General features: G+C 44.5%; 1 protein-coding gene across 1 annotated transcript; it reads right to left on the reverse strand.

Moving 5' to 3' along the window:
• Nucleotides 1-2,483: 2,483 nt before the first annotated feature.
• LOC306917000 (intermediate filament protein ON3-like) lies at nt 2,484-10,094 on the reverse strand. Its single transcript, XM_079495118.1, has 8 exons — nt 9,576-10,094; nt 7,464-7,672; nt 5,794-5,854; nt 5,608-5,703; nt 4,994-5,158; nt 4,570-4,695; nt 3,824-4,088; nt 2,484-3,336 (listed from the first exon to the last, which is right to left on the reverse strand). Exons 1-8 carry the CDS (start codon nt 10,005-10,007, stop codon nt 3,092-3,094), a joined length of 1,599 nt encoding a protein of 532 aa, XP_079351244.1. The 5' UTR covers nt 10,008-10,094; the 3' UTR covers nt 2,484-3,091.
• Between the last annotated feature and the right edge of the window lie 2,286 nt (nt 10,095-12,380).

Genomic DNA, 12,380 nt, shown 5'->3' on the forward strand with positions numbered 1-12,380 from the left:
TCATCTTGTGTATGGATCTTATTTTCTTATTTTCTTATATTCATTATGATATTCATGCAATCATTATTATGTTCATTGATATGCAGCAAAGGCTGTAAATAAAGGTTCCATAAAGTGCTGACATGCTGCTATTCACTGTGTTGACGTTGTGTGTTGTTTGGATTGTTAAATGATCATAGTACATCATATGCTAGATTCCAGAGACACGGTGTACATCAATGGTTCATAAACCTTTTCATGTCAAGGACCCCCAAATTGACACTCATTATCCCTGCGGTGCGGACCCCCCATTTGAAAATATATGCCAAGGAGAAGATTTTTACGACTCTAGCAGTGATTTTCAACCATTTTTATTTCAAGGGCCCCCTATTTAATGACATTTCTATCTCTGGCCCCAATGTATATTGTAAAATCAAAGTTAATTTAACCTAATTTCCTAACTGTCTTCATAGAGGTGTTTTATAAACTCATTATACTGTTGTGTCTTCATAGAGGTGCTGTTATAACCTCAAAGATCTCCTTTTATGCCTTTGGTGGAAATTATATATGTTTGGTCAGTTTATCTAATAAAGGTTTCACCACTACAGCTCCTCTGTGTTGTGCTATATCACTGAAATGTTCAACTTCTTGTTTATGCCCAGAAGGATATCCACGGCTTCTGTAGAAATGTGTTATATCAAGTACGAAACAATACTCTGACATTAAATAAATCCTAAAAACTAGAGGAAAGCATGTAAAAAAGCATAGCCAGATAAAGAGATAGATATAGATTTCATGTCAATTATTTTGTATTGTGGGGTCTCGCTAGGAAACCCCCGACCAGGTGAGTGCGTTGCCATGGTAACCAGACGCGCTGTCAGACACATAGCGTCCTCGGACAAAAGACCCGCCCTCGGCGCGCTGATAGATCACGGATACATACCGAACCTCCTCCAGCAGTGTGAAATGATGCCGGGGCCGCACCCTAATCAGCGGCAGCCGGATCCCCCAGGAGGGTCGATATAAAAGACGACGTCATTCCGCGTCTGACAGCGGCTGGTTCACCACGGGCACAACGGAGGCACGCCTCACTAACGACGTCGGGTGGTAAGTCAGATCCACACTGCCTCGCACCCCCCACATATAGTTGTTTGATTACTTTGTCTATTTACTATTTGTAAAATTATCTTTGGTGAGAACCACATATAAGCCCTCCATGGGTTTCTTTTCTCACCTGCACATATTTCTCTTTTATTGATGTTACCCTTTTTTTTGTACTGTTTTTATCGTGCGAATAAACTAAACTAAACTAAACTATAAGCCCTGTGCTAAGAGGCCTGTGCTAACTGCTAATAAGGCTATACAAATGTGAAATGGCTTGCCTTTTGCAGTCAAGGAACAGGGGCGCTTGTTATAAAGCTTCTTGTAAAGCAATTTCTCGTTCTTGATCAGATAAACAACTGTAAATGCTAGCAGTCATTTTAATTGCATGCTGCATTAATTTGATAGCACATAGTATAAATAAATAATAAGGATTAGATGTATTTTATTCCGGTTTCTCTAATTCGTTCATTCATTCGTTAATTGAGCAGTTGAGACGAATAACAGTCTAAGTCCACACTAATTATCCATAATGTATAAATGATGGATATGGGGTCAGGACAGCTAGGCCTTTTCGGGGAGGGGTCAGAATAAATTAGGGACTTAGACTGCTTATTAGTCTCAACTGCTTAATTCATTCATTCATTCATTCATTTATTCGTTAATTCATTCATTCAAAACCTTAAACCATAATTTGCTGATTCATTTATTCATAATTTCATTTGAATGAAGGATAAATTCATCACAACATGGAGATTTCAGTAAACACTGTTTTATTTGCTTTGGTAGCAAAAACAGCACCTCAGGACAACAGTATTGTGTGGGCAGTCTCCTAAGGACACCTCAGGACACCTCAGGACAACAGTATTGTGTGGGCAGTCTCCTAAGGACACCTCAGGACACCTCAGGACAACAGTATTGTGTGGGCAGTCTCCTAAGGACACCTCAGGACAACAGTATTGTGTGGGCAGTCTCCTAAGGACACCTCAGGACACCTCAGGACAACAGTATTGTGTGGGCAGTCTCCTAAGGACACCTCAGGACAACAGTATTGTGTGGGCAGTCTCCTAAGGACACCTCAGGACACCTCAGGACAACAGTATTGTGTGGGCAGTCTCCTAAGGACACCTCAGGACACCTCAGGACAACAGTATTGTGTGGGCAGTCTCCTAAGGGGTCGCCCGTTGACAGTTACAGGACACACACATAGGGGTGACATGCACTACCTACAGACATTTTTAAGACATTAGTTGACCAAAAACACCTCTGCACTGTTTAAGTACATTCACAATACTACTTTACCCATTTCATGCAACCTGTATTTATGTATTCTTTAAGGGAATAGCCCTTGTAGTGTGGAATAGTAAAGTTGCATAGATTGGAGGGAATGTGTTGTATGTTGCTTTTTGTTTTTCAACTATTACATAGTTGCAATTTGCCCATCGATCCTTTTTCTCTTTTTTTGTTGCTTGTGAGACAAAAACTTCAAACAACTGTTTTAGTAAAAACAAACATTCATCTCAAGATATACAAAATGTGACTGACAAAAATAGATTATTTGGTCCCTTTCAGATCTTTTTTTCTTTTCGGGTCAGGACTATTGCTTCTTTTAGCGGACACATGGAAGGCCTATGCATGGTACTGTAGAAGGAATGGCGAGGAATTGCTTCAGACTGGGTTATTAGACAGCGGTTTAGTCTCTCCAGACAGACGTGTTAGGCTCCCACAATTCTCAAATGCTTCCGCCTGAAAGTCTGTACTTCATTTTCGTGAACACCGCATTGTGATAGGTCGAATAATACCCTTCCAGCCTGAAGAGCAGATGACAGCTTCCTGTTCTCAACTTTTACCGGGCGGAATTGCACCCTCTGTAGCATTCAAAGATTGTGGAAGAGATAGTCATGGCTTGAGAGACTAACGGTTTGGGGAAAGTGAGCTGTGAGTATAAAACTACTAAGACAAACAGGAGAAGATCCTAGCAGGCCGCGGCGGACGCTCTCATCTGAACGGCTCAATCCTCCACCACCTCGGAGGACTCCGACACCACTTTGCCGTCCTTGGTCTCGATCATCTTGATGATGACACTCTTCTTGTTCTGGACAACGCTGCTCCCACTGACGCCGCCGTAGCCGCCGCTGCTGCTGCCGGAGCTGAAGCCGTAGCCGCCACTGTTGCTTCCGTAGCCGCCGCCGCTGCTGCTGCCGTAGCCGCCGCCGCTGCCGTAGCCGCCACTGCTGTAACCGCCGCCGTAGCTCGCTGGTGAGAGGGGACGAGGACAAGAATGAAAATGGGCAATTGAAGAAATCTATCAAATCATTGACCATCTAGAGATGTTTTACACTTTGTTCAGTTTTCATTTGTATATACTTTTTTTTTAATGTGTAGCCTTATGTTTTTATCTTCATATTGTAGGCTACATCCTTTAATATTGTATGAGGAGAGTCATGTAATTGTTTGCCAGAGATGGCATTTCTATGTTTGATTGCAAATAAAGGGATTGCTTTTAAAGCCTATAGGAAAACGAATACAATACCAGGGTATAATCATGGCAAACAATAATAACCTATAGCTGCAGTTATTACAAGGAAATAACGGCAAACTGTAAACTCACAGCTCTGACCATCTAGAGATGTTTTAAACTCACAGCTCTGACCATCTAGAGATGTTTTAAACTCACAGCTCTGACCATCTAGAGATGTTTTAAACTCACAGCTCTGACCATCTAGAGATGTTTTAAACTCACAGCTCTGTTGGGAAATGTTGATGGCCTGGATGCCAGTGGACAACCTGTCCTCCTCTCCCTCCAGCAGCTTCCTGTAGGTGGCGATCTCGATGTCCAGCGCCAGCTTGACGTTCATCAGGTCCTGGTACTCTCTGATCTGGCGGGCCATGTCCTGCTTGGCTCTCTGCAGAGCGTCCTCCAGGTCCTTGATGCGTTCCCTAGCGTCCCTCACGGCCATCTCTCCCCGCTCCTCAGCCTCAGCAATCTGGGCCTCCAGGTTGGCCCGCTGATCGAAGACAGAGAACAGAAGACATTAACCACTGAACCCTTGTATGGTTGAGTGAAGTCCCTCAGGGATCTGTGCTGGTGTGTTGGGTTTTTTTTTTACAACGCGTCACGTTGTCAGCTTGCCAATCTGTTTTTTTCTGCGGAAGCTTTCCCCACAATACTACAAATGTGTCAATGGTGAGAATTAAAAAAGTTCAGAAAATAAAATGGTGTTATTCTCAGTTAAAACTGGCAAAGCTAAAATGTTAAAAACAAATGGTTTAGTGTTTTTCAAGTGTTTTTGCACATCTACTGCGCCATTCCTGGTCACATGACAGTAAGAACAAAAATGCTGGAACAATATCTTTATGATTCTCAAAGACTAATGTCGTATGGCAATTAAAATGACTAAATTACTCTGGGATAAGTTGCAATGGTCCAAAATAAGAAAACAATGATGGCAACTACAGAAGTCTATTCTGAGCTACATAATGTTTTACCTGTCCCTTGACGCCATCGATCTCTGCTGTCAGTCTCTGGATCATGCGGTTCAGGTCTGAGATCTCTGTCTTAGTGTTCCTCAGGTCATCTCCGTATCTGCCGGCAGACGTCTGCATCTCCTCGTACTAAACAGACATCAGGAAAACAACCAATCAGTATTTTGAAAGCCTCTTGATAATGCGCAGAGAAATGTTAACTTTGTGATTTCAAATGTCATCGTTAGGTGCCCATTCAATTTGCCTTATAGCGCTGTCGTACTTTTTTGGCGGATCTACAAGCTCACGGCGGGCCGCACTGTGACACATTGTGAACTTGCAGATCAGCTATTTTCAAGCGTATGCACACAGGCACACAACTAGGTTTTGCCTTTGGCTTTATTCCACATGATGAGAGCTACACGTGTCAGTGTGTGAGTGACCTCACCTTGGACTTATACAACGTCTCGGCCTCTTGGCGACTGCGGTTGGCTACGGCCTCGTACTGAGCGCGCACTTCGGCCACAATGGCGTCCATGTCCAGGGAGCGGCTGTTGTCCATCTCCACGACCACTGAGGTGTCCTTGATCTGTGACTGTAGTTCACGCAGTTCCTGGAGGAAGAACCATGACAGACATGGGATTAAAACACCAGGCAGAAACTAATTCTGAGGCTGTTTAAAGCTGCAGTCCACAACTTCCGTGTCCTACCCGCGATATGAACCCAGGTCGCTCGTGCAAGACGATAACTCAACAAAGACAGCTCGCTAATTAAACCCGGAATAATGTTGATGAAAGCAACCCAGAATTCATCTGTTTGCAATCAAAATAAGCCATGCTTGCTACACGGAATTGCTACCATTTCTACTCTGTAACCTTTATGATTCATCAAGGATGGTTTTATAATTTCTTCCCTTGCTTCTTTTGATTTTATTCTAGTGAGTCTGTGAGTAGTGAGTGCAACCAAGGCCCAAAACAGCTGGTGCTTGTGAGGCCCTAGGGTTTGTCTGAGCCAATCAGGATGCAGTGGGTGAGTGACATCAGGCAGTGGATCATTGCTTACCTCCTCATAGATCTGTCTGAGGAAGTTGATCTCATCTGTCAGGCTCTCCAGTTTGGCCTCCAGCTCGACCTTATTCATGTAGGCTTCATCGACGTCCTGAAACATACGGAATCGTCAAACCGTCAGGGACAACAGAGCACAGAGAACAAATATGTTCAGTTTCAAATATTGAATCTGGATACTGACCTTCTTGATGAGCACAAAGTCGTTCTCGCACTCTGTACGCCTGTTGATTTCATCCTCGTACCTGAGTGCAAACATTATTGAGACTGTCATTAGTATAAAATTAAAAACAAAATCACACAGACAGAGCTTTGACAGGATTCTATCAAGTCATGTTCATAATCGTCGCTGTTGGGCAGAAACATTGTCTCCATACTTCAACAAGTTGCATAAATCATCACAATGGGATGCGTTGTGGGATTGTGCTGTATCTTTACTACTTTTCAATTTGTTTGAAAAAAGATTGTTGAACATTCTGAAAACCTGCATGCCCAAAATGAGAATGAACTTGTGAGTAGTTTCAGGTGTTCATATTTCTCCCTTTCAGGCCCCCTCTGACTTCAGTTAACATGCTCCAGGTGTCTATAAGAAGCCAATAGATTTATGCATCGTCTATGCACTGCTGTGCATGGGTGTGTTTGTGTATCTCGTGCATGTGAAAGGTTCATGTCTCTAGTCATTCTGTCTCTAGTTATTTTGTATTGTGTTGGTTTTATAAATCAGGACATGCCTATTGTGTGCTGTCATTCCCTGCAGATCTGCGGTCAGACAGATGTGGGGAGTAGGTCACATAGCGATCAACTCCAGTGTACGGCTCGTTCCGTGTAGTGTCAAGTTACTTGAAACTTAATAATTTCAGAACTAGTTTGAACCCTGAGCCTTGACTGTTCCGAGTCAGTGTATTTTTTAATTTAGAACAGATGAGACATGCATGTCCATAAAGAATATGAGTCCACAGAAAGACCAAAAAGAATCCTTTCACCTACATGTTCCCTTCAACTTCATTGGAATAATGCATCCTTCTGTGGTTTAGGGTTAAGCTTATTTTCACACCCTTGCTCCTGATCTTCTAGTCATGTGTATGTCTGGTGACATCTAAACTCAATGTTGTTTCTAAAACTGAGTTTTAGGGGAAAGGAACTGCATTGTGGAACCAATGCAAATACTTTAAAGGTGGTCCTTCATATTAGATCGGTGATGTGATTGGTTTTCAACGCAGTGCATGGTCATTGTCTCCACTGTTCTAGCCCCTACATTGACGTTAGAATTCCACCGACATATCAGTAGGCGGAAATCTCTCATCGTCTGGCTAGGCAAGACTACTGACGGTAGAGTCCGTGAATCATAAGTTCCAGATCTATCCCTCCCACCCTTTCCTCCTGTGTTCTTCCTCCCTTCCCTTCCCACCACCTAAGGGTTGGCTATCACGTCCTCGCATAGAGTATATAAAGGATAGAGACCGAACTGGAGCGTTAGCCCCGCCCCCCCCCCCCCCACCCCCCCGCTATTCATTTCAGTGGAAGTTGCTCAGTGGCGTTTTGAAGCACCCGGAAGACTTCCGGAAGTATAATTATAACTCAATGGCTCGAGTGAGCGGAAGTTTAGCCTAGCCTAGACCCGGACCTGAACTTTGAGGTCCGGGCTTTTCACGTGACGTCATGAACGTCCGTCCACTTCCATTAAGTGCTGCAATTCCACATTTCACCAGTAGGTAGTGGCAACTTCAACGTTGGATAGCCTTACTGGGGGCTTGGGTCCTCGTGCCTCACAGACACTCACTTGTTCTTGAAGTCCTCTACCAGGCCCTGCATGTTGTGCAGGTCCTCTACCAGGTCCTCTACTAGGTCACTCACTTGTTCTTGAAGTCCTCTACCAGGCCCTGCATGTTGTGCAGGTCGGCCTCCAGCCTCATCTTGTCGTTTCCCAGGCCGTTTAGCTGCCGGCGCAGGTTGGTGATGTAGGCCTCGAACATGCTGTCGATGTTGGAGCGCGTGCAGGTCTGCCCCTGCAACAGGTTCCACTTGGTCTCCAGCATCTTGTTCTGCTGCTCCAGGAAGCGCACCTGGTATGGAGAAAGATGAAGGCATGTCATTATAGGCAAACATTTCCCGCGAATTTCCGAAATTAGAACGAATAAATAGCCTTATCATAATGTAATAATGGAAATGTAACTATTCTTCTTGGACAATATAATAGGGGCGCCAGGTTGTAATTGCCTGTAATGGTGATGTAAACGCTGCTCGCTGACATGATAACCACATACAAGGTTGGATATCATCCTGGACATCAACCAAAACGGCAGGATTCAGCCGCTATTCACAATCAACTGTGTTTATTGTTCTAATCTGCGTGGGCCAGCTGCTCATTGGTCATTCCAGCGTGTGTCTCTCTTTCCATAGGAAGGCCACGCTGTACTAGCATCCTGACAGGAGGTCGTGTACTGTGGAGGGAGGTGTGCATTTCGGGTTTGGAAAGAGGTATTTAACCCCATCCCTCCCTTTGTGTCTTCCTGTTTTCACAGAGCAAGGGAGACTGATATCCGTTGTCACGGGTGCCAGACCAGATGAGAGGAGGAGGGAGGGGGGAGGGCATGGTTATGAAGCTAGGCAACCTTTTTCGTTTACATACACACACAAGCAAGGTAAATATTTAACTGTGATCTAGGTGCGATGAGGGGAAAGAGAGATTGAGAGGGGGGGGGGGGGGGGAGAGTCACTCCATTGGGGGTGGGAGGGGCTGGAGAACACCGTGGGGGTGGGGAGGCGAGAGAGACATTTGTGGACATTAATAACAGGGTGTGACAACAGGTATGTGATGGCCAGCGACTGAACCTTGCCCCTCCCCACCTCGCTGCTGCATTCTATTCACAGAGCAGCTCTGAAGTCTGGAGGACAAAGCCTCTTGACAGGCAGCTCCTTTGAGCTGCAACAGACATCCTAAAAATGAGGAGGCACGTATAGGAACCGACCGTTGTCACCAATTATCAAGCGATAAGCCAGTTTCCCTATAATCTCTCTGTTTGACGGTCCGCAGGCCTCAGAGAGAAGAAGAGTGGTTATGTAACCAATCTACCAGTGTTGACCAGAACATGAAACCAACTGGCCTTCTAAAATATGAACCTGCTGTGGCCTGGGGAGACGTTGCACCTAACTATACGCCTAGCAGCAGTAGAATGGGCTCAATGTCAGGAAATACCATATGAAAAGCTATAACATTGGACACTACTTTGTCATGTCATTGGCATGTCACTGTAGTGAACATTTCCGTTATTGTCAATTAGGTAGATATGCTTGGTTTCTGTGTCACTGGTGTATGTGTGTGTGTTTGTGTCTGTGTCCGTAAGGGCCACATATTAAGAGCCACACCCCAGCAAAGGGCAGGCCCGTTGCCAAGGTAACTCGTATCACTAGCTATGGGCTTCATATGGACACACCCTTCGCTCCCTTTCCTCGCCCCTCGCTCTCCAATCCTCGCTCCTCCGCGTGTCTGTTTTCCATCACTATAAAAGGACTGCCAAAAAAGCATTAGATATGAGCCCTGAAGCCAAACCCCTAGAGACAAACATTCTTATCTCCTGTCTTGACTGCGTTCCGTGGGAGGTGATGAAACCATAAGGGAGAGTAAATCTACTTTTTCTCCACGCCGTCGAACCCAAGGTATTAGCATAGTATTGCAGACACATGGATCAAACCTTTGATCAAAGACAGCTTGCATAACCATTATGGCTGAGAGAAGGAGGAGAAATGGGCTCCCCGTGTATAATTAAGTTGTACAAGCACAAGGCAACCTCGACACAGAGAAGGTTCACACACATACACCTACAAAGTGAAATCATCAGTATCCAGAGGGTCAGTGTAACTCAGAGAGGTCAACGCGGACCTGTAAGGGTCAGTTTTGACCTCTCGGAGTTACATTGACACTCAGGGTTTCACTGCATGCTCTTATTGTACAGCACAAGCACTGACCTTGTCGATGAACGAGGCAAAGCGGTTGTTGAGGCTCTTGATCTGTTCCTTTTCCTGGGTGCGGACGGACTGAATCTTGGGGTCGATCTCCAGGTTGAGTGGGGCCAGCAGGCTCTTGTTCACCGTGACGGCCTGGATAGGGACATGGCCGCCCATACCCATACCTCCACCCATACCCATACCTCCACCCATACCCATACCGCCACCCATGCCCATGCCCAGGCCCATGCCACCTCCGTAGGCACTGGAGCTGGATATGTAGCCGCCACCGGAACCTCCTCCAAAGCCCCTGCTGGGTCCTGAGCTGCGGACGCTGTAGCTCTGACGGGAGGCCACACTGGGTCCGCTGTAAGACATGCTGCTGAAGCTCCTGGGGGCCGTCCCCGAGGAGGACGACTTGACACTGTAGGTGACGTTCCTCTTCACTGACATGGTGAGTTCTGGAGTGGCTTCAGACTGTACTGAGGAAGGATTAGGCTGGCGGGCAGGCTAGATGGCTGGATGGCTGGGGAGAGACCAGAGTGGATAGGCAGAGCACAAGTTAGTGAAGTGTTTTTAACTGCCTGCCGTCATGGGAGGGGATTGTGGTCAGCTGCGATTGGCCAGCAGCTACGGCTGGGAGGGGGGAGAGAGAGGCGGTGCTGTAACTAAACACTTCTGGGTTTCTATGACGCATCGTCCAGTCATTCCAAACCATTAATCAATAATAAACATAAACAAAGTAACTTGTAACTAGTTTAGTTTTCAAATAATTGTTGTGGAGTACAACATTTGCCTCTGAGATGTAGTGGAGTAGACGTAAAAGTATTGCAAATTGGAAATACTCCAGTAAAGTAAGTAACTCCAAATTGTACTTAAGTACAGTACTTGAGTACAAGTACTTATCGGTACTTTCCACCACTGGCATGATGCTTATCTCTTGTGCATTATCTGGCCTTTTTAGAGGACTTTTGTCAGGGAAAACTTGTTATTTTTCTGGATTGTCAGGGAGGGCGTGTATCATTCCCATTGTTTGTTATATTCTTAGATAATTAGGTTTGTAGAAAGTTAGTGAGTGTGTGAGTGTGTTAATGAGATAATAGTTAGTTAGTTAGTTAGTTAGTTAGTTGGTTAGTTGGTTAGTTAGTTACGTAGTTATAGTGTCTTTCTATTTTTTTTCCTTTTTTTTCTTTTTCTTTCTTTCATTCTTTCTTTCTGCCTAAATTCCTCTTTCTTTAGGGATTACTCTTCTAAATGGTATGCAGCTACTCTTACACAGCGAGTGTGTGCGTGTGTGTGTGTGTGTGTGTGTGTGTGTGTGTGTGTGTGTGTGTGTGTGTGTGTGTGTGTGTGTGTGTGTGTGTGTGTGTGTGTGTGTGCGTGCGTGCGTGCGTGCGTGCGTGCGTGCGTGCGTGCGTGCGTGCGTGCGTGCGTGCGTGCGCGTGCGTGCGTGCGTGCCATCATGGCTGTCAATTAGACAAGTGGCTTGTTGTCACAGCTAGTTGTGTGTCAGAGAGTAGTGACCTGTTGTTACAGTATGCATTTCTCCAAGGCCTTTTTCATAATGTGAGGTGGACATCTTTTTTACCTTAATGCTAACATTAGCTGACAGTTCAGTTATTTAATGTTGTCTTTGAATATGTGGAGTTAAAGCAGAGCTTTCAAGTAGCTTCATTCCCCTTCTAATTAATACATCTTCCTAAGCAGCATTGGCTTGCTGCACAAGCTGACCCACCCCACCCCTAATACAATTTACATTATTCAAATGCACTCCAGAGTGAGTTTCACTCATTTCACTCATTACACACATTGCATCTTCAGGCAACACATTGGGTGGTCTTCTTGTCAGAGACAAGAGATAAGCATCATGCCAGTGGTGGAAAGTACCGATAAGTACTTGTACTCAAGTACTGTACTTAAGTACAATTTGGAGTTACTTACTTTACTGGAGTATTTCCAATTTGCAATACTTTTACGTCTACTCCACTACATCTCAGAGGCAAATGTTGTACTCCACAACAATTATTTGAAAACTAAACTAGTTACAAGTTACTTTGTTTATGTTTATTATTGATTCCCTGAAGAAGGCAACTTGTTGCCGAAACGTTGGAAAAATAAAGATTTTGATTGGCATCGTGACTACGAGCTGTGCGGCCTCTCTCCTTTTTCAGTCATTATTATTACAAAACATATAAACCATACATAACCACTTCATCCCTATACTGTATATAGTTTGGCTATGTACAAGCTCAACGCGTTGAGGTGCGACGCGTTGTGAGCTTGTAGATCTGCATAGACTTTTAATACATTTTGAAAACTTGTGAAAAGGGACATTCTAGATAATGATCACTTTTACTTTTGGGACTTTAAGTAAATGTTGATGCCAATACTTTTGTACCTCAAGTTAAATTTGAATACAGGGCATTTACATGTCATTTCTACATTGTGGTATTGATACTTGTAGTGTGAGTACAAAAATGTGAGTGAGAGATATTTTGGGCATGTCAGCACATGTGAACAGTTTCCAAAATGTCCAAAAACATTTGAAAGAATTTCTAAAATATTTCTAAAAGTCTATAGAAATCTATAAAACTTTCCAAAATGTCACATTCTTTTTAAATAGCATCTCCAAGCTCACAATGAACCACAACCAGAAGTGCAGAAAGTATAGCCTACAGGGCATGTACTTCTTGCACTTCCGGTTACACCAAGGCTCCACCGGGCGCGTCAGCGTCGCATCTCCGTCACCGTCACCGTCAGGGAATGTTCCCTTTTTAATCAATGAAAGTGGCTCCACTGCCCGCATTGCGTTGCGTGACTGCATTA

Source organism: Electrona antarctica (assembly GCF_951216825.1).
Source record: "Electrona antarctica genome assembly, chromosome: 2".
NCBI lineage: Eukaryota > Metazoa > Chordata > Actinopteri > Myctophiformes > Myctophidae > Electrona > Electrona antarctica.